This window comes from Macaca nemestrina, chromosome 3, assembly GCF_043159975.1.
Source record: "Macaca nemestrina isolate mMacNem1 chromosome 3, mMacNem.hap1, whole genome shotgun sequence".
NCBI lineage: Eukaryota > Metazoa > Chordata > Mammalia > Primates > Cercopithecidae > Macaca > Macaca nemestrina.
Window position 1 is genome coordinate 186,989,289 of NC_092127.1, and position 18,616 is coordinate 187,007,904.

The 18,616-nt window shown below is 40.9% G+C and overlaps 1 protein-coding gene across 4 annotated transcripts in view; it reads left to right on the forward strand.

Moving 5' to 3' along the window:
- LOC105487952 (cytokine dependent hematopoietic cell linker) overlaps window positions 1–18,616 on the forward strand; it is a 246,312-nt gene that overhangs the window by 194,857 nt on the left and 32,839 nt on the right. For all 4 annotated transcript variants that reach the window (XM_071093866.1, XM_011751612.2, XM_071093865.1 and 1 more), the window contains exons 12-15: window positions 6,452–6,479; window positions 10,607–10,625; window positions 12,822–12,903; window positions 17,763–17,803. In XM_071093866.1, the coding sequence (XP_070949967.1) occupies window positions 6,452–6,479; window positions 10,607–10,625; window positions 12,822–12,903; window positions 17,763–17,803 (170 nt within the window). The remainder of the gene's footprint in view (window positions 1–6,451; window positions 6,480–10,606; window positions 10,626–12,821; window positions 12,904–17,762; window positions 17,804–18,616) is intronic.

An 18,616-nucleotide genomic window follows, 5' to 3' on the forward strand; every position in this document is an offset into this window, starting at 1 on the left:
TTCTGCAGCTTTCAAAGGAACCTATCCAGACTAGGAGTAAGCAGATTTGCTCTGTTTTGATTTCCATTTTCAAAGAGTGAGAAACTGGAAGGCAACAGTAATAACAGACCATCCAACCCATGAAGCTGTGTCATCAGAATTGGAAACGTGAAATGCAGCATTCCTAAAGCTCCTGGTCAAATAGTCTAATATGTAAAGGACTGATCCAACCTCAGAGAAGTAAGCAGACAGAAAATAGGATCAATAAAATACCGAGACTGGGCATAATAGCTCACGCCTGTAATCCTAACACTTCGGGAGACCGAGGCAGGCGGATCACATGCGGCAAGGAGTTCAAGACCAGCCTGACCAACATGGCAAAACCCCGTCTCTACAAAAATACAGAAACTAGCTGGGTGGGGTGGAGCATGTCTGTAATTCCAGCTACTCTGGAGACTGAGGCATGAGAATCGCTTTAACCTAGGAAGCAAGGGTTGCAGTGAGCCAAGATTGCACCACTGCACTCCTGTGACAGAGGACGACAGAGGGAGACTCTGTCTCAAAAAAATAAATAAATAAACTAAAATAAAATATTGAAGATGATAAGGTTGTTCAGTGTGGAGAAAAAAGAATTTTATCTTCTTTCTGTTTCCTCATGCTGAAAAGAACAGTATCTTGGGACCCAGTAGCAATGAGTTTGGATCCCAGTTGAGCCAGTTTTGGCTGTACGATTTCAGAAAAGCTCTTTAACAACTCTGAGTTTCGCTTTTATTATTTATAAGAAGAAAATAACCATCTTCATGTGATAAAATGACAATGAGAAGGCATGCCATTCCTGTAAAGTGCCTAGGATAATATCTGTCACAGCACAGGAAAAGAAGAAGAAAAGAAAAGAAAAAGCAAGCAAGAGAAGGAAGAAAGGGAAGGGAAGGGAAGGAAGGAGGGAAGGGTAAGGAAATCCTGCTTCTCCCATGTGTTCTCAGCAGAATTGGTTATCCAGCATCTATAACCGTATATTTTTCTAGAAATAGAGACTGTATTTTTTTCTTTTTCGAGGTGAAGTCTCGCTCTGTTGCCCAGGCTGGAGGGCAGTGGGGCAATCTCGGCTCACTGCAACCTCCGCCTCCCAGGTTCAAGTGATTCTCCTGCCTCAACTTCCTGAGTAGCTGTGATTATAAGCACGCGCCACCACACCTGGCTAATTTTTGTGTTTTTAGTAGAGACAGGGTTTCACCATGTTGGTCAGGCTGGTCTCGAACTCCTGACCTCATGATCCCCTGCCTCAGCCTCCCAAAGTGCTGGGATTACAGGTATGAACCACCACGCCCAACCAGAGGCTGCATTTTATAGTACAGTGGATCTCATCCTGGCTTTACACTAAAATAATTAGAAAGCTTATTTTAAAGCACTATCCCTAGTATCTATTTTAATTGCTCTGAAGTGGGACCTGGGCATCAGAATTTTTAAGGCTCCTCCAGGTGAAGCTAATATGCAGACAGGGCTAAGAACCCAGAGGGAACCAGGTTGGAGGAATACATTCACCACAAAAGCTTTGAAGGTATTTAAGCCTTATCTATGCCCAGGTTTCCAGAGTCTAACATAATGCTCACTCAACTGGCAAATGTGTCCCTCTGTGGGCCCGAACCCCACCAGTCTATTGGGTCACTGTCTTGGTGGTGTTGACATCTTTAGAAGTTGGCATTTGATGTCTCTGGGGTTCCTGTAGTTACAGTTTACATTTATGTAATCGTTTTTAGATGTGATGAGAATTGTGCTGGATCTCTTCACCAAAACACCTCAAGAGAGTAATTCTATTTTCTCTTATCGAATTTTTCCAGCAGCCCTGTAAAGTATGGTTTCCTAAGCCTCAGATGAGTAAAGTGCCAAGCCCAGTGGATGGCACACGTGCTCAGTAAATAGTACTTGCATATTCATTGGGCACCTAAGGTCACCATGCTTCAGAGAAGTTAGGTCACTCAAAGTCACAGGGTTGACATTTGACTATTGATGGGGCAAAAACTTCCACAGCCCCATAGCAGATACTGGAGTTAGCATGATACATGAGATGGCTTTGCTTCTGAAAGAGAGATGTGCTTTCAAATTCATTTGGGTGGTAACAGCAGCATTAGTGATGCCCAAGTCCCATGTAATCAACCACATAAGGATATTGCTCTGAAAACAGAAGGAACATTGGCAATCAAAGCTTCTGCAGCCGAACCATGCAGCTAAGTGCCTGCTGCGTCTCTGCCAGCTGTTGGTAAGGCACTGTGAGTGAAATGAATTGCCTTCCCTAAGGCAGAGGCCATGATTTACATCTGGCAATCAACTGTATCAATGGCAGGCAGTTAGACAGTTGCAGCCCTTTGCAGCAGGCTGTGCTCACCCTGGATGGTCTTTGTGGTTCCAGCTATTGTGTTTCGGGCCCCATTTGTCTCTGCCAGCTCTGCTATTCTCTTTTTTAAAGCTAAGCCTTGGTTTCACAAAACAATTACTGAATTGAAGCACTTCAGTAAAGGAAAACGTCACCCCAGTCATTCATTGACAACTCAAAACCAGAAGAGCACTTCGAAGTTTGGAGAATGTTGGTTGGACATTCTCAACCACTTATGCACCATTATTATGATGTTTACAATATCCATGTACTTACTTTTTCTGCCCCGTTCATTTTATTCAACTTAAATAAACTTACTTAAAAGAAATACATATAATTAATATAAATAACTTCAATACAGATAGCTCCCAACCAAAACTTTGAGCTCTGGGGAATTTTCCCTCTGATAAAAGGGAAGGTAAGCAAATATTAGAAAGGTGTTTCATATCTACTTAACCACTGCACTGAGCCTTTCTCCTTGACATAATCTGAAAGACAATTAAAAAGGGGATAACTTTTCTTCTGCGAATCCACTGCAATTTTAATACCAAGGTTCATACACCAAAAAAAGTCATCCTGAGTAACAGCAAGAGTAATCAACATTTTCTGAGTTTTAACTACACACCAGGCCTGGTTTGGAGTTTCATGTATGTTCATTCATTTAGTCTCACAACAGCACTGTGAAAAAAGCAATATTACTATCTCCAATTTACTGATAAAAATTAAGAAATTGAGAGTTCATTGTTCCATATGTCCTTTAAGCTCCAGTACACTTAATGGCCCAAGGTGGGGTTCAGCCAAAATACAATTTAAATGACGCACCCAATATTTAAGAAAAAAAACACCCACTTGCCTAACTATGGCTTTCCTTTTTTTTTTTTTTTAAGTAGAGACAAGGGTCTCACTAACACTCCTGTCCAGGCTGGTCTTGAATTCCTGGCCTCAGGCAGTCCACCTGCCTTGTCCTCCCAAAGTGCTGGGTTTACAGGTATGAGGCAACACGGCCAGCCAGCTTTCCCTTTACAACCAGCAATGCTGGCATCACATCAATTCAAGCAATCTCTATCGCAAAAATATATGCTCTGATGATTTGGGAAGCGAAAACAAAAAATCTTTATAGATATCAAGAAACCATGGTCTTTTAAAAGAGAAAGTGTGGTTATAGAGATATACAAATTTCTATCTATGAATGGAAACTATTGATTTTAAAGTATAAACATTATAATTATTGTTTTCCAAGTTGTTGCCGTTGGGGGAAACTGGATATAGGACACACAGGAACTCTATTATTTCTCACAACTGCATGGGAATCCATCATTATCTCAGGATAAAAAGTTTAGTTTCAAAGCATATGTGAACATTAAAATGTTCTGCAAATGTAGAGAGTTACTTCACTCCAAAGAGCTTTCACGTCACATGCTTTCATTAGAATCTTCAGCAAATCTCTTCACTACTCTCTGGATTTACCAGTTTCACAGGTGGGAAAACTAAGCTTCAGAGAAAGAATTTAACTTATCCAGGGTGACGGAGCCCACAGATGACAGAGCAAGAATCAAATTCAATTCATTTAAAACTAAGCCAAAAACTAAGGGATTCCCAGGAAGGCCTATATTTACAGTAAAAGGTAATATCTTTATATTTATAATGAGGACCTCTTATGCATAGGAAAAAATGCGAAAAAAAGTAATGACTATGGTTTTTTTGGCCATCTTCAGCAGACAGAACTTGGACACACATGTGTTCAAAGCTCTTAAAGAGTAAGAAACTCTTGTCTGCACAGAAATGGCTTCTTACAATCACTCGGGTTCTCAGTTAAAATTCCATTTATTAAAGCTGCAAATTCCAAACCCAAGCTTTCCTGAAGCCTCAGATTTCCATCTATAAAGTGTATTGCTCTATTTATAAATCAAGTGATTTTATCCAAACAGAAAGACAATCACTTTGCTTAGTCTTCAACAAATGTTCAACCAACTCAAGTTAAATAGGTTAAAGAATCTTAGTAAAACTGTTTAACGAACTCATTTAAATCTCCTTAAATATTTGAAATACCTTTTTAAATTCAATTTCTTTGATTTTTTTTTTTTTTTTTTTTTTGAGACGGAGTCTTGCTCTGTTGCCCAGGCTGGAGTGCAGTGGCCGGATCTCAGCTCACTGCAAGCTCCCCCTCCCGGGTTCACGCCATTCTCCTGCCTCAGCCTCCCGAGTAGCTGGGACTACAGGCGCCCGCCACCTCGCCCGGCTAGATTTTTGTATTTTTTAGTAGAGACAGGGTTTCACCGTGTTAGCCAGGATGGTCTTGATCTCCTGACCTCGTGATCCGCCCGTCTCGGCCTCCCAAAGTGCTGGGATTACAGGCTTGAGCCACCGCGCCCGGCAATTTCTTTGATTTTTAAGTACTTCTAATGTTGACAGGGCAGGTTTAAATGCTAGCCAGCAAAACTTTAACACTTTCTATAAATCCAAGAAAGTAAATGTATAAATACAGAAAATTTTAATTTCTCTTAAACAGTTCAAACTCTTTAAAATGGAGACAAACACATCTTGACACTTGGAACTTCAAATCTGCATTTTAAATTGAAGCCATACAGCCGATCTTTCAGTATCCTTAACACGCTGGCTTCTTAAACATTAAATACTGAGATTAGCCACATTTTAACCCCAAAATAATTAATACTCTGGGTGTTTGTTCTACTTCATTACCTCTATTCAAATCTCTTTGTTTTCTCATGTTTCCAGCTAAAAGGGGGAGGGAGGGTGTAAGAGGTAAGAGGGTGAAACCTTGGAACCTTGGGACCCTTGCCTATTGCTTGCAGGTGTGAGACCAGTATCTAGCATCTGAGCACTGTTTGTTTCTGGGATACTGATACAGCCTGACTCCTAAAACTCTAGATCAATAGCCTTTAACTGTGATCAGTGTTGCACGCTTAATAGTCCCATATTCTTCACATCCAGTGTTTTCACTGACGGATCTGGGGAGGTGGAACATATACCCTCACTCCACTCCCTTCATAGTTCCTTCATCAAACTTTGACCACATTCTGACAACAATGCACATTGAATACCCAACAGTGTTATTTTTATTTATTTGTTTATTTATGTATTTTTTGAGACACAGTCTCGCTTTGTCACCCAGGCTGGAGTGCAGTGGACGATCTCAGCTCACAGCAACCTCTCCACCTCCTGGGCGCAAGCTACTCTCCCGCCTCAGCCTCCCGAACAGCTGGGACTACAGGCATGTGCCATCACGCCCAGTTAATTTTTGTATTTTTAGTAGAGACAAGGTTTCACCATGTTGGCCAGGCGGGTCTCGAACTTCTGACCTCAAATGATCCGCCCCCCCCTCGGCCTCCCAAAGTGCTGGGATTCCAGGCATGAGCCAAGGCACCGGGCCCCAACATTGTTACTTTTTTATTTCTAGCAATTCTCACATTAACACTCGTAAGTACTCTTGTTGCCATTTTGAAGATGAAAAAAAAGGAGGTTTAGAGAAGTTAATTGACTCGCCAATAGAATGAAAAGCTTGGAGTTTATTTAGAGATCTTTCCAAAATTCACATTATTCAATTCCATGTTGGATTTTTTTTCCCTACCACTCAATTTCATGTTTCGTTTTGTTTTTTCTCGTGTCTGAAATCTCCGTTCTTTATCAGCATTCTTTCTCTTACACTTGCCTTCCTGGGATCCCACTGCACCTGACAGCTTCATATTGAAAACTCTTTATGTTCCCTCAAAGTAAAAAACGAAAAGCTTTAAAACCAAGTTGATAATAGGTCTGACTGTGCTAATGAAACTTGACGTAGGAAATCAAACGTCAGGAGAAATGACCTTTTTTTTTAATTTCTCCCAAAATAAGATGCAAGTTTATTCATGTCCTTTCTATCATCACCTTTTATTTTGGCTCTTAACTTTGTCTTTTCCTTAGAAAATTATGAGAAAAATAACCTGGCTTTAGTTTTATGGAAGAGGGATAAATATCACACCGGACGATGGGCTGTTAATTTGGCAGTGAAAATGTAATCAAAGGTTTGTGAGGCTGAGAATGATTTTATCTTGGTCATGATGAACTGTGTTTTATGTAACACCATATTTCTTTTTCTTGCAGTCAGATAAGCTTAAGGGACTTAAGTGAGGTAAGTAGCAATTTTATCCTTGGACGCAAAGAAGGGAATTTTGAGGCATTAAATGTCTGCAATAGGCAAGATTCTATTTGCTTCAGATACTTACAGTTAATTCTGACAGTAACGATGCTCAAAATGCATTAGTATCTCTATTTTAAAGATGAGAAAGCCAAAGTAAAACAAGCTTAGCTCCAGATTTTAAACCAAGATCCTGTTTGGCCACCATGGTCATTCAGGGTTCATTGGTATAAGAACATGCCCAGTTCCACATGGAAGATATGCAGTATCAACTGATGGCTTCCAGCCTCCAGTATTACAGAAATCAAGTGTTAGCAATGGTATTGCTCTTTGCTATTTGTCCTTCATAAGAAAGACAGGAATGCAAAGTAGAAGGAACATGAGATTCAGAGTTGCACAAGACCTGGGTAGGAATCCTGCTCTGCCACCTACTCGCTTTGTGAACTTCAGAAAATGCTCCTACTCATTATAGTTTCTGTTTCCTCAGCCATACAATAGGGATGGGGGCTGGGTGCAGTGGCTCACACCTGTAATCCCAGCACTTTGGGAGGCCGAGGTGGGTGAATCATCTGAGGTCAGGGGTTCAAGACCAGCCTGACCAACATGAAGAAACCCCATCTCTACTGAAAATACAAAATTAGCCAGTTGTGGTGGCACATGCCTGTAATCCCAGCTACGCTACTCGGGAGGCTGAGGCAGGAGAATCGCTTGAACCTGGGAGGTGGAAGTTGCAGTGAGCCAAGATGGTGCCATTGTACTCCAACCTGGGCAACAAGAGCGAAACTCTGTCTCAAAATAAATAAATTAATTAAATAAATAAAAATAAAATAGGGATGGGTGCACTTCTGTGCAAAGTTGATGTGATAAAGTCAAAAGTAAGTAGTGCACAAATGGCCAGGTGACCAGTAGCGGCTCAATAAATGGCATAAAAGACATGTGAGATAAAGCTGTAATAGAGCCTTCCAAGGGTATTGATTCTCTTCAGTGCCCAAAGAGAAAGTTCCCTGCGAGGCTAGTGGGGCTACCATGACTGATGGAAAGACTGTCCAACAACACAAGTGGCCTCACCTCACTCCCACTGGACTCTAAGGAATTTTGTTCTTGTCTTTGTGTTTGACCTATGCTCTTATCTAGATCTTAGACGTGAATTTCTTTCCTTGCTTTATTTGTTGGTTTTGTGAGAATGTTAAAATCAAAAAGTCACATTTCCAGCTTGTCACTGAAACAAGACATTTATTACCCCTAATCTCCCTAATCCACAAGACAATAATGTCAAGAAAGATAACATACATAACCACTTGATGAGAAAAACAGTTCTGGTTCCACTGAGGACTTCACCAGGCTCACGCTCTTCTGGGAGGGGGTGCACTTCCTTAGTGTCACCCGGAAGGAGCAGGCTGGGGTGATGCTCGGCTGCTGGGGGAACCCGCACATCCAAGGTGCCTGAATCCAGGACTCTGTCCCCTGCTTCCTGTAAGCTAGGCCTAGGTATCTCGAATAGTAGTTGGGTGCTGCTCACCATGACCTCAAATCATAACCCATTGGTCAGTCTGCGAGGACAGTAGGCCTCCCAATCACAAACAAGCAAAAAGGAATTGGGAGACGGGGGTCAGCCTTAGATGGCAGGAAATGTGCAGGACTGTTTGTTTTCTTTGCAACTTTAGTTGGCATTCTGCTAGAAGTTGATATCATCTAAAGAACAAGAAGGTCTAGTGGAAAAACACATTGTTGCTCCTTATCTTTTGCCAAGACACTTCCCCATTGTTTGTTTGGGCTGAGATTCAAGGCCATTTCTTCATAACAAAAGCCCATCAGGGCAAGCTGTGCTTGTGCCTGCGCTTAGTGCTTGCTTGAACACTGTCCTGTGGACTAGAATCTTTTACGTGCTGGCTGCCCCCACTCAAATTCACATGGCATTTTATAGTTTTCACGGAAAGGAAAGACTCATTGTCTCATTTTGTACTCACAAAGCCTTAAGAGAAAAACGAAACCCCAGAGAGGTGGCAGAGAGTCCTCACAGCCGGGAGGAGATAGGGCCAGTCCTGGAAATCCCAAAGTCTAGGTGTCTTCCCCACTGCCATGTCCCTCTGCCTTAAAACATACAGAAATAGCTCTGTACTAAAATAACTAAAAAGAATATGGAAGGAAGGAATGAAAGGAGGGGGCAGAGAAGGTGAAAGAAAAGGAGGAAGGAAATGGGAAAGAGGGAGGAGAAAGGAAAAGAAAAGAGGAAGAAGAAAGAGGGAGACAGGTAATAAAAGAGATACTACTATTTAACTCGACTATGTTTATTTTCTAACAATAAAAAAGTTACAGAAGAAAAATGAGTGATTTCATGCTACTTTTCTAACTACATTTGATTTGAAATTCAGTGCCCTCAAGCCAAAAGTTGGTTGGTCTCAATGAAATAAAACAACTGCTCCCCCAGATAGAGGGCTTCTCTGCGCTCTTCGCATCTCTTCTTCTCCTCACCGTTGACAAGCCTGAGAGCTGCATAGGATTGAGCACTTTGAACAGCCAGGTTCAAAGTCCTGGGGGAGACTCAGTAGGGATACTTTCAAACCACTCACTAGAATGGATTCATTACTCTTTTTACTTAGCCTATAGAGTTTCTTTGATTTTCTGTCCATAATGAAATGTATGTCCTCTTTCCAGAATCCTAGGGAATGCCAAAGTCTTTGAAATAAAAAGTCTTCTCTGTTGGCCAGCTTCAGAGGGAGGCGTACAATGCCTCTCTAAGCAATTTGTTGCCAGAAGTTTCTTATCTGTGAAGCAACTATGAGTCAGGAGAGCTGGGCTCAGGGTTAGTTTAGCCTTCAGATGACTGTGGGAATCTAGGAGAATGGCATGATCCTTTGGGACCTCATATGTAAACCAACTGTTTTTAACATTTAATGGACCTCACACCACTTTGAAAATTTGATGAAAGGTATAATAAACCTTTCTCACCCCAGAAAAAGAAAATATATATACACATACTTAGAGAGAAAAAAATTTAGCTTTTCATTTCAGAAGGTTCATGGACCCCACTAGGCCATTCAATCATCTATTTCATCCCCCTGGTTAAAGCAGTTCTCATCTAAATGATACCTGGGGTCTTCTTCAACTGATGCAATACATACATGGACTTCCTAAAATTATTTTCAGTTAAATAAATACTGCAGCAAACACTGTACCTCCTGTGACGCTTTTTGCTTCCTCAAGGGTAGAGTAGAATAGGGCCCAAAGATACAAGCCCAATAAGCATGAAGATTTTCATAATGAAGAATGACCAAGAATTCTACCACCATAAGGAAGGAAAGAGAAAGAAAATGTTTGGGAAGATAAATGGCTACATTTAAAAAGGATAATGTGAATATTTCCATGCTTATTTTAAAAAATAGAAATTTCAGAGCAAGTATAAAGAAAAAATTAACCATAGCCTTATTGCTTAAGTACAACCTTTAATATTTTATCATATTACTTCAAATCATTTCTTCTGCATACACACAAATATACATGGGTATAAAATACAATCGCATAAAAATATATTATGGGTCCATTTTTTATTCCAAACTTTAAATGTAACATGGATGCATACTTATAATCTTATTTCATTCTCTATATAAATACTTATAGTGTCTTTATAATATTCCAATAAGTGAGTATAGTACCAAAATTAACAATGTTCAGTTATCTGGGCACGTAGATTGTTTCCAGTGATTTAACTCTGTAAAAGGAAGGCTGCAAAGAACATCTTTGTGCATAGAACTTGGCTCAGATTTCAGGTTGTGTCTTAGAAAAAGAGTCTCATCAATGGAATTATTGAGATAAGAATAAGAGTATTTCTAAGGTTTTAGATAATTATGGTAAATTACTTTCTAAAAGAGTCAAAGCAATGGATAGTCCCATCAGCAGACTGTGGACTTGTCTGTTCCTTCACACATCGATTACAAAATTTTGATTTTTGTTTAGTTTTCTGAGGAATTATTTGTAGATTTAAAAAAAAAAATACGAACTATGCTAACAAAAATTTTACCAAAATTCTACCAACCAAATGCTCTGAAAGCACACATGGTATTATATTAAATTCTCTGTCATCAAAAGTCAGTAAATATTATTTTTTTTTTAATTCAATACAGGTCCTTGAAGCAGAAAAAGGTGAATTGTTTACATTTGTTTCCTTACCCTAATACTAATAGATTGGTTCTCTTTCTAGATCTACAGTGCTTATGGTTATTGAAAGGGATTGATTGTTTGGAAGCCTGGGATAGGGATGTATGTGTGTGCATGATGACGTGATCCTCATGCACACACATACATCCCAAGGACCTCAGAGTCCTCTAGTCTAAACAGAGTGATTTAAATCCAGAATAGACCAGACATATTTTTTTAGCCATACGCTGCTGACCAAAAGGCATTGCACTGTCACCCTCTGCCACTTTGGAAAGACATAGCTAGTCCCCTGCTCCAAAGAAGCTCTTGGTATCTCTGCCTCTGATGTCACCCATGCACACACACACGTGTCTCTTTCATGCACACACACGTGTCTCTTTCATGCACACACACATGTGTCTCTTTCATGCACACACACATGTACACACATGCACATACCTCTACAGTGTTGGTGTTGTTGTGCAAGCATGCAATCCAACAGTCACTCATATCCTAAATGGCAGGATGCTAAGCAGGTAGCACTTTCATATTCACCTGGGAAACACTGTTCTCCATTCCTCTAGAATGATGAATTATGTCCAGAGCCAAAGGGCCTGCATCACAGTCCAAAGAGTTCGCAAAAGACATCATAGTTCAACAGAGCAATATTAGGCTAGGATTTCAGAGGCCTGCCACAAAATCACTGTATGGTTTTGGTCAAGTTGCATTTCCTCTGTGAGGCTCAGGTCTGCTCTTCTCTACACATTGACAAAGCTAAACTGGAAATGAGGCCTAAATTGGGTTTATGGATTCCCCATGAGTCCCTGATGGAGGAGTAGGAGTTGTTAGCAAGCCAAAATAATTCACAAACCTAACTGAAACCATGCCCTTTCCCACAATACAGCTCAACATCCTAACTAAAATGTTCAGGTTTTGTTTCATCAGACAACACAACAATGAGTGTTAACACAACAACGTGGCATTGTTCAGCTCAAGAGGGGCAGATACTCTGGGTGGCTACTGATGACATGAAATGATTTTATGGGATGCATGATTCATGGACCAGCCGCTGACTCATGTTTCAAGTAATCACAGTCCTTCGATCAAAGGTGTCCAGTTTGTGATGAACCTTGGGCAGAATACAGAGCAACAAGCACAATTAAAACATGCCGGTGCCTGTATGCACCCTTCGCTTTATTACTTATGGTCACAGCTGGGGGAGTGTTTTATGAGATTTTATATCATAGTATTATGATGTGTCCTTGGCAATTCTGGATGGCTACTTAAATCTGTCTGTGATGAAAAGAAAATAAAAAGCAGTAACATAAACTGCATATGTAATTACTAAATAACTCCAGATTGTATGGCTGGCAGAACTTTTAAAAACTTGATGATCGAGGGGGGAAGAAATTGAGAAATTGTATCCCTGGTTGGATCCAGGTAGAGACTGCTGGTCTACCTCAGAACCCTAGGAGCTCACCTGCCCTATCACAGGAGGGCATGAGAATACAAGTGCCATGACGAGCTGGGCACCCCAATCTTCTCCATCAGCCAGAACAGTCCTTTCATTTAACTTTCTTCTTTTTAAGATCTCATCTCTCAGAAGGGTCTTTCTTAGCCATATGTATAGTCACTCTGTATCCCAAAGTAGTACTTCATTTCCTTTACATCATTGTACTGCCTAATAGAAACGTTCTTATTGACTTACTTTCATGCTTATTTCCATTTCCTTTCATTAGAATATAAGAACCATGTCTGTCTTCTTCTCCACTGTATTCCCAGACTCTGGCAGAGTACTTGTCCCATAGTAGCTGTTCAGTAAATATTTGTCAGATGATATAAATGAATGAATGAATGAATGAGGATGAAGCTAAAAATCTTTTAAAATCACAGGTCCAGAATAATCCCTAAATACCTTCCAAAGTAATATTCTGTATTTCTGGGAGGTTCAATAATGTGTTCTAGCTTGTAAATATTCAAAGTGATTTTTACAACATATAAATATAAATAATATAAAAGTCATTCTCAGGAGGCAGAAGAGTTGTAGAATATGTGAGTTACAGTTTCCACTGACCATCAAGAGCCCCCTTCTAACAATCAGAGATTACTTAGAGGAAATTATAGTAGTTCCAGTGGGCTTCTAATGGTTCTCAATTATTTTTCTTTTGCAATCTGACTAAATTATGTCACTGTTTTATATAGTCCCTCATAACCAGAGGAAGCCTGAATCAACTCATCTGTTACAAAACCAAAATTCTCAAGAGATTCCACTTGCCGTTAGCAGGTAAGGAGCCAGGAATCCCTTCTCAGGTCTGAGGCTGGGGGTCAGGCCATGTGCTGTCTCAGATAAATGATTACGAAGACTTTCTGATAAACAAAAGTCTTTGTGTCTGAAGCCCAATAATGAGGTTCAAGAGAAACTCGTGAATTACGGCTGTTATTGATTTGAGAATGTTGTTCTTTCGGAAATTTATAAATGATTGAGTGTTAGAGAAGTTTGGGAAATTTTAAGGATTAACCAGATAGGATTAACTGGAAAGTATGCTAATCAATCTGGGAGGAAAAGTTGGTTGTTTCAAACTATTCTGGGTTGATGACCACACCAAAGCTTTAGTCACTCCTGAACAGCAATTGATGGCCAGGTGACTAAGTGTTGAAAATGCCCTCACCAGAATCATCGGATTAGATACTTGCCTGCCCCGCTTCTTGTGACGACTGTCAACCCAGCCAAACAGTTAAAGAAGCCAAGGCTCAGGCAGGATATTTATTGACCGAAGTCACTAAATTAGTAGTGACTGCCTTAAAACAAAATCCAGGGCCTCCAGTATTAGGTGCTGTAAGGCCCTTATGATCTCACTCTCGCCAGTACCTCTGACCTCAGTTCAAGCCACTCTCCTCTCACTCTGGGGCACGAGCCTCATCAGATGCCTGCCAGCAACCACAGTGCCACTTAATGCACGGCATTGGCACGCGCCCCTCTCCCGCCTCTAGTCAGTCCCTCCCCCCATATTTGCTCCTCTCCACCCTCTCCCTACTTGGAACACTCCTGTTCCTCCATGGAACCCCAGCTTAAAGCTTAATGAATCCAGGAGTTAATTTGCATCAATTCTTCAGATGAGAAACATAAAGCTGAGAAAGACCGAGCCCTTTACCATGGAAGCCAAGCCCAACCTCAAAGTCCAAGCACTGTTCAGTAGCCAGTGCTGCCCATAAGGACTTGATTCTTAAAATGCAGCCCATAAATCCTGACTATCCCTGGTGCCTGCCCACGGCTAAAATGCTGCCTTTAATTGATTCCGTAAGTATTTGCTGGGAATGTACCATGTTTGTGGTGGAACAGAATAGTGGTTAAGCAGGATCCACTGAAGCCAGGCTGCCTGACTTTATCAGCAGTGAACCACGTGACCTGGGCGACCTCACTGTCTTACATGAGAAACCTAGGGCAGAGTCAGGCATGTTGCAAGAGCCCAGTGAACACTCGCTCTCATTGCTATTGCCAGGCCCTGTATATCGGGGGCATGATCACCATACCCTATTCCTTTCCCTCCTTTACTTTCTTCCCTGGTCCCATTTGGCACCTTCAGTAACTTTGTTTGGCCTGTGGGTACTAGGACATGTAGCTTCATTGTGCTTTGGGGACCGTCTGGTGTCTAAGCCCCAAACAGCTTAAATACAAAACTCTTCCCCATACCACAATATCCTCTTCCTCTTCCTCTTCCTCCACCTCTTCCTCTTCCTCCATTTCCTCCTCCTCCTCCTTCTCTTCCTTCTTCTCTTCCTTCTCCTCCTCCTTCCCCTCCTCCTTCCCCTCCTCCTCCTTCTCCTCCTTCTCCTCCTTCTTCTCTTCCTTCTCCTCCTCCTTCCACCTCCTCCTCCTCCTCCTTCCTCTCCTCCTCCTTCTCCTGCTTCTCCTCCTTCTCCTCCTTCTTCTCTTCCTTCTCCTCCTCCTTCCCCTCCTCCTCCTTCTCCTCCTTCTCCTCCTCTTCCTTCTCCTCCTCCTCCTCTTTTTCTTTCTTTCTTTTCTTTCTTTCTTTTTCTTTTCTTTTGTTTCTTTCTTTGTTTCTTCCTTTCTTTTCTCTCTTTCTTTCTTTCTTTCTTTCTTCTTTCTTTTTCTTTGAGACAGGGTTTTATTCTGTCTTGTAGTGGCACAATCACATCTCAATGCAGCCTTGACCTCCTGGGCTGAAGCGATCCTCCCACATCATCCCCCAGAGCAGCTGGACTATAGGTACATGCCACCATGCCCAGCTAATTTTTGTACTTTTTGTAGAGAAGGGGTCTCACCATGTTGCCCAGGCTGGTCTTGAACTCCTGAGCTCAAGTGATTCACCCACCTTGGCCTCCAAAAGTGCTGGGATTACAGGCATGAGCCACCATGCCCAGTCCCCTTTCTTAATGTAATTTTCTAAAAGTAAAAAATACACACATTACATTATAGTGAAAAAATAACAAGATCTCCAGTTGGCCTCATTTCTGTAATAGTTATTTGATGTGGTTTCACTTCTTTTGTTTATTTATTTGTTTGTTTCATTTATTGAATAAAGAGTCTTAATGTTTCTTCCTCTTAACTGACTGCTGCTTCTTCTAATTCCTCATCTTGGACTTTCTCCCAAACTGACCTCTAAATGTTGGTATTCCTCAGAATTCATCCGAGGTCCTCTTTACTATCTCTAAGGCCTGCGTAATCACATCCATCTCCAGCATCAAACTTCAACCCTATGTTGATAATTACCAAATCCCTATCTTCTGCAAACCACCTCTCTTAGCTCCAGACCTGTGTATCTAATGACCCATTGAGCAGTTTTCCTTAGCTAAGTCCCAGGCAGCACAAACTCATAATGGTGAAAATCAGACTCTTCATTTCTAGTCCCATTCTGAAACCCACAGTATCCTCTGCAAAGCTTTTCATCCCAGTAAACTCAGTTAGCTCTCTTTCCCATCTTCACTCTTCCTCTATCCCATCCATTTTCAGCTCCCAAAATTATATCTGTAAAACATGTGTTGATTGTCTATTTCTCCCCCATTTGCCTAGCTCCTTGCATGGCCCAGTCCCTATCAACTTTTGCCGGGACAATTGCACTAGTCTTCCAATGATACTGATCATCTCCACACCCTCCCTTTCCTCTAGAAGGAACTGCTTTCTGGTGTCTTGCAGAAAAGGCCATGCCTCCTTGCCTCTGGGCCTTTGCACGTGCTGCTCTACCTGCCTGGAATACACTCTTACTCCTATTCGTGCTTCAGGGATCAGCTTGGTTCATCTTTCTCCCTTAGAGCCTTTCCTGAGAATGAAAGCAATTTTGTCTCATTTACATGACCTTTTACTACTACAGAAACTTCTGCTGTGCACACCTTTACCATAACATTTATTCTACATTATAATTATGGTACAAGGATGTGTTTCTTTTATAAACTAACCTTCATTCAGGCAGAGGCCATGTCTTCTGTATTGTCTATTCCCCAGAACATACCATGTGCCTAGTAAGTATTCAACACATGTTTGTTAAACCAGTCATCATTTTTATTTTCTTCCTTCCTTTCTCTCTCTTTCTTTCTTTTTCTTTCTTTCTTTCTTTCTTTCTCTTTCTTTTTCTTTCTCTCTCTCTCTCTCCCTCCCTCCCTCTCTCTTTCTCTCTCCCTCCCTCCCTCTCTCTCTCTCTCCCTCCCTCCCTCCCTCTCTCTCTCTCTCCCCCTCCCTCCCTCCCTCTCTCTCTTTCTTTCAGACAGAGTTTCACTCTCGTTGCCCAGGCTGGAGTGCAGTGGTGTGATCTCGGCTCACCGCAACCTTCGCCTCCTGTGTTCAAGCGATTCTCCTGCCTCAGCCTCCCAAGTAGCTGGGACTACAGGCATGCGCCACCACACCCAGCTAATTTTTGTGTTTTTAGTAGAGACAGGGTTTCACCATGTTGCCAAGGTTGATCTTGAACTCCTGACCTCAGGTGATCTGCCTGCCTTGGCCTCCCAAAGTGCTGGGATTACAGGCTTAAACCACCGCGACAGGCCTTTTACTTTTCATTTTCATTATTTTGCTTTTATTTTTTCCTGCTTATATTCATATCAACTACGTACTTCTAGAATATCCACAGAGGACATTTCTATTCTTTTCAACATTTTCTAAAAATCCTAAACTATTAGAGCAGAGAAATTTTGCTATTCCCTATTTTTTCCCAGACATTTAACAGAATTGTACACTGGCTGCTAGTAAAAGGATTCTGGTTTTAATGGAGTCAGATTTTGAATTTCAGTAGCAGTCTGACTGGCAGTCACAGCATAGTATGGTGACTGGATGAACTGCTCGAGTTTTTATCCACAAAGCAAAACACATGACCTCGGGCTTTTATGGTGACAACATAAACCAGATATATGCTCAGTTGATTTCATTGGCACTAGAAATGGATCAGGTTTCATTTAATTAACCCAGAGGCTTTAGTCAATAGTACAGTCCTTGGAATAGAGCATCTCTCATGTAATTAGATTTAACTGTGGTAGCACCTGGAGCTTATATTGATGTTGCTGACCACAATACAAAATGCACCAGAAAATTAGAGCTAAGTATTAAGTAGAGTGCTAAGAAAAGCCACTGATGAACAGTCTTGATAATATAATTTTTGTAGTTAGAAATGCATATTATTATTTTGTCTTATAGTTTTATAATCTCTTTTTCTTTGGCGTTTTTCTTATCATAATCCACTAAGTTTTCTTACTCAGCACACAATTCTAGAAGGAATACAATACTTTCTATGTTCTTCTTCCACTCTATGGTTGACTTTCAATTGGTAAACAGTTTCTATAGATTTTGAGCCCCCACCAGCAAAATGTTGTGTTCCATAGTGACTGTAGCTACAAAGCAAGTTTGAACTCATGGCTTCAAAAAGTGAAGAATAATGATACACACTCACTGAAAAGACCTGAGGAGAACTTATATGGTCCGTTTGTTCCACGTGTAATATTGCCAGCTTGAGAAAGGAGGAGAACATGCCTCCTAGTGCCTTTCAAAACAAATGATTCTTCTAGCTTATCCAGTAAAATATAAACTGCTTTATAACTGTGACTTCAGGCTATTATCATTGACCTTGCCTCTGAGTGGGATTTTACCACCAAGGGGAAATACTAACATTCTTTGAATTCTAACATATTTTCTTATAGTTCTTCATTCACGATGAGCAACCACGGTGTGCAAAACAGAGGTAAGAGCACTGTCAGAATTATCAAATAAACAGGTAAGTCATGATACTGTGATATTGCTGCACTGTGACTTAGCTGTTGTGAACCCCAGAGCCACTGAGCTGATGTGTACAGATGTAATTAGCTCATTTCCATTGCATTACTATGACAATAATTTTAATCCATGATTAAATATGATCACTTAGGTGGTTTCTAGTTTTTCCTCTTATGAATATTATTATGCTATCAACATTAGTATAGATGTTGTCCCATGTATAAAATGTGATCATTTCCCTTCCTAAGAAATTGCCTTCATGAAATTGCTCTGTCTTAGGATATGCATCTCTTCAACTGCCCTAGATGTGTTTTCCAAAGTAGACATTGACTGGTCTCACCAACAGTGTGTGAGTCCCCATTGTTCCCCATTCTCTCCAACAGTTGTTTTTGACGAACTTAATTTTTCCCAATCAATTGGGTGCAAAACAAATTTGTCTCAAGAAAAATCTGCAAAATGAAGAAAATAAAACTGACGTCTCTTAGTAACTGTTTGTAAAGTAAAAATCAGAAGGATATCACATCTGTGGCAATGTCTGAAGCGGCAATTATAAATACAGAGTTCCATGACTGTTAGTGGTGGGTGTTGATACTACTAATTATTTTGCACAAACTATTGCCATCATATTCATTTGTCTTTCCTTTTTTCACACTATGTGCCATGAAGATTCTGTGTTTACATCTAGCACTGGAATCTCTCTTTGTTGAGCCAAAAAAAGAAAAGGGGGTTTAAGCCTGGAGGAAGCAAAGCCCACAGGGTATTGTGGAGAGGATGAGGTTCT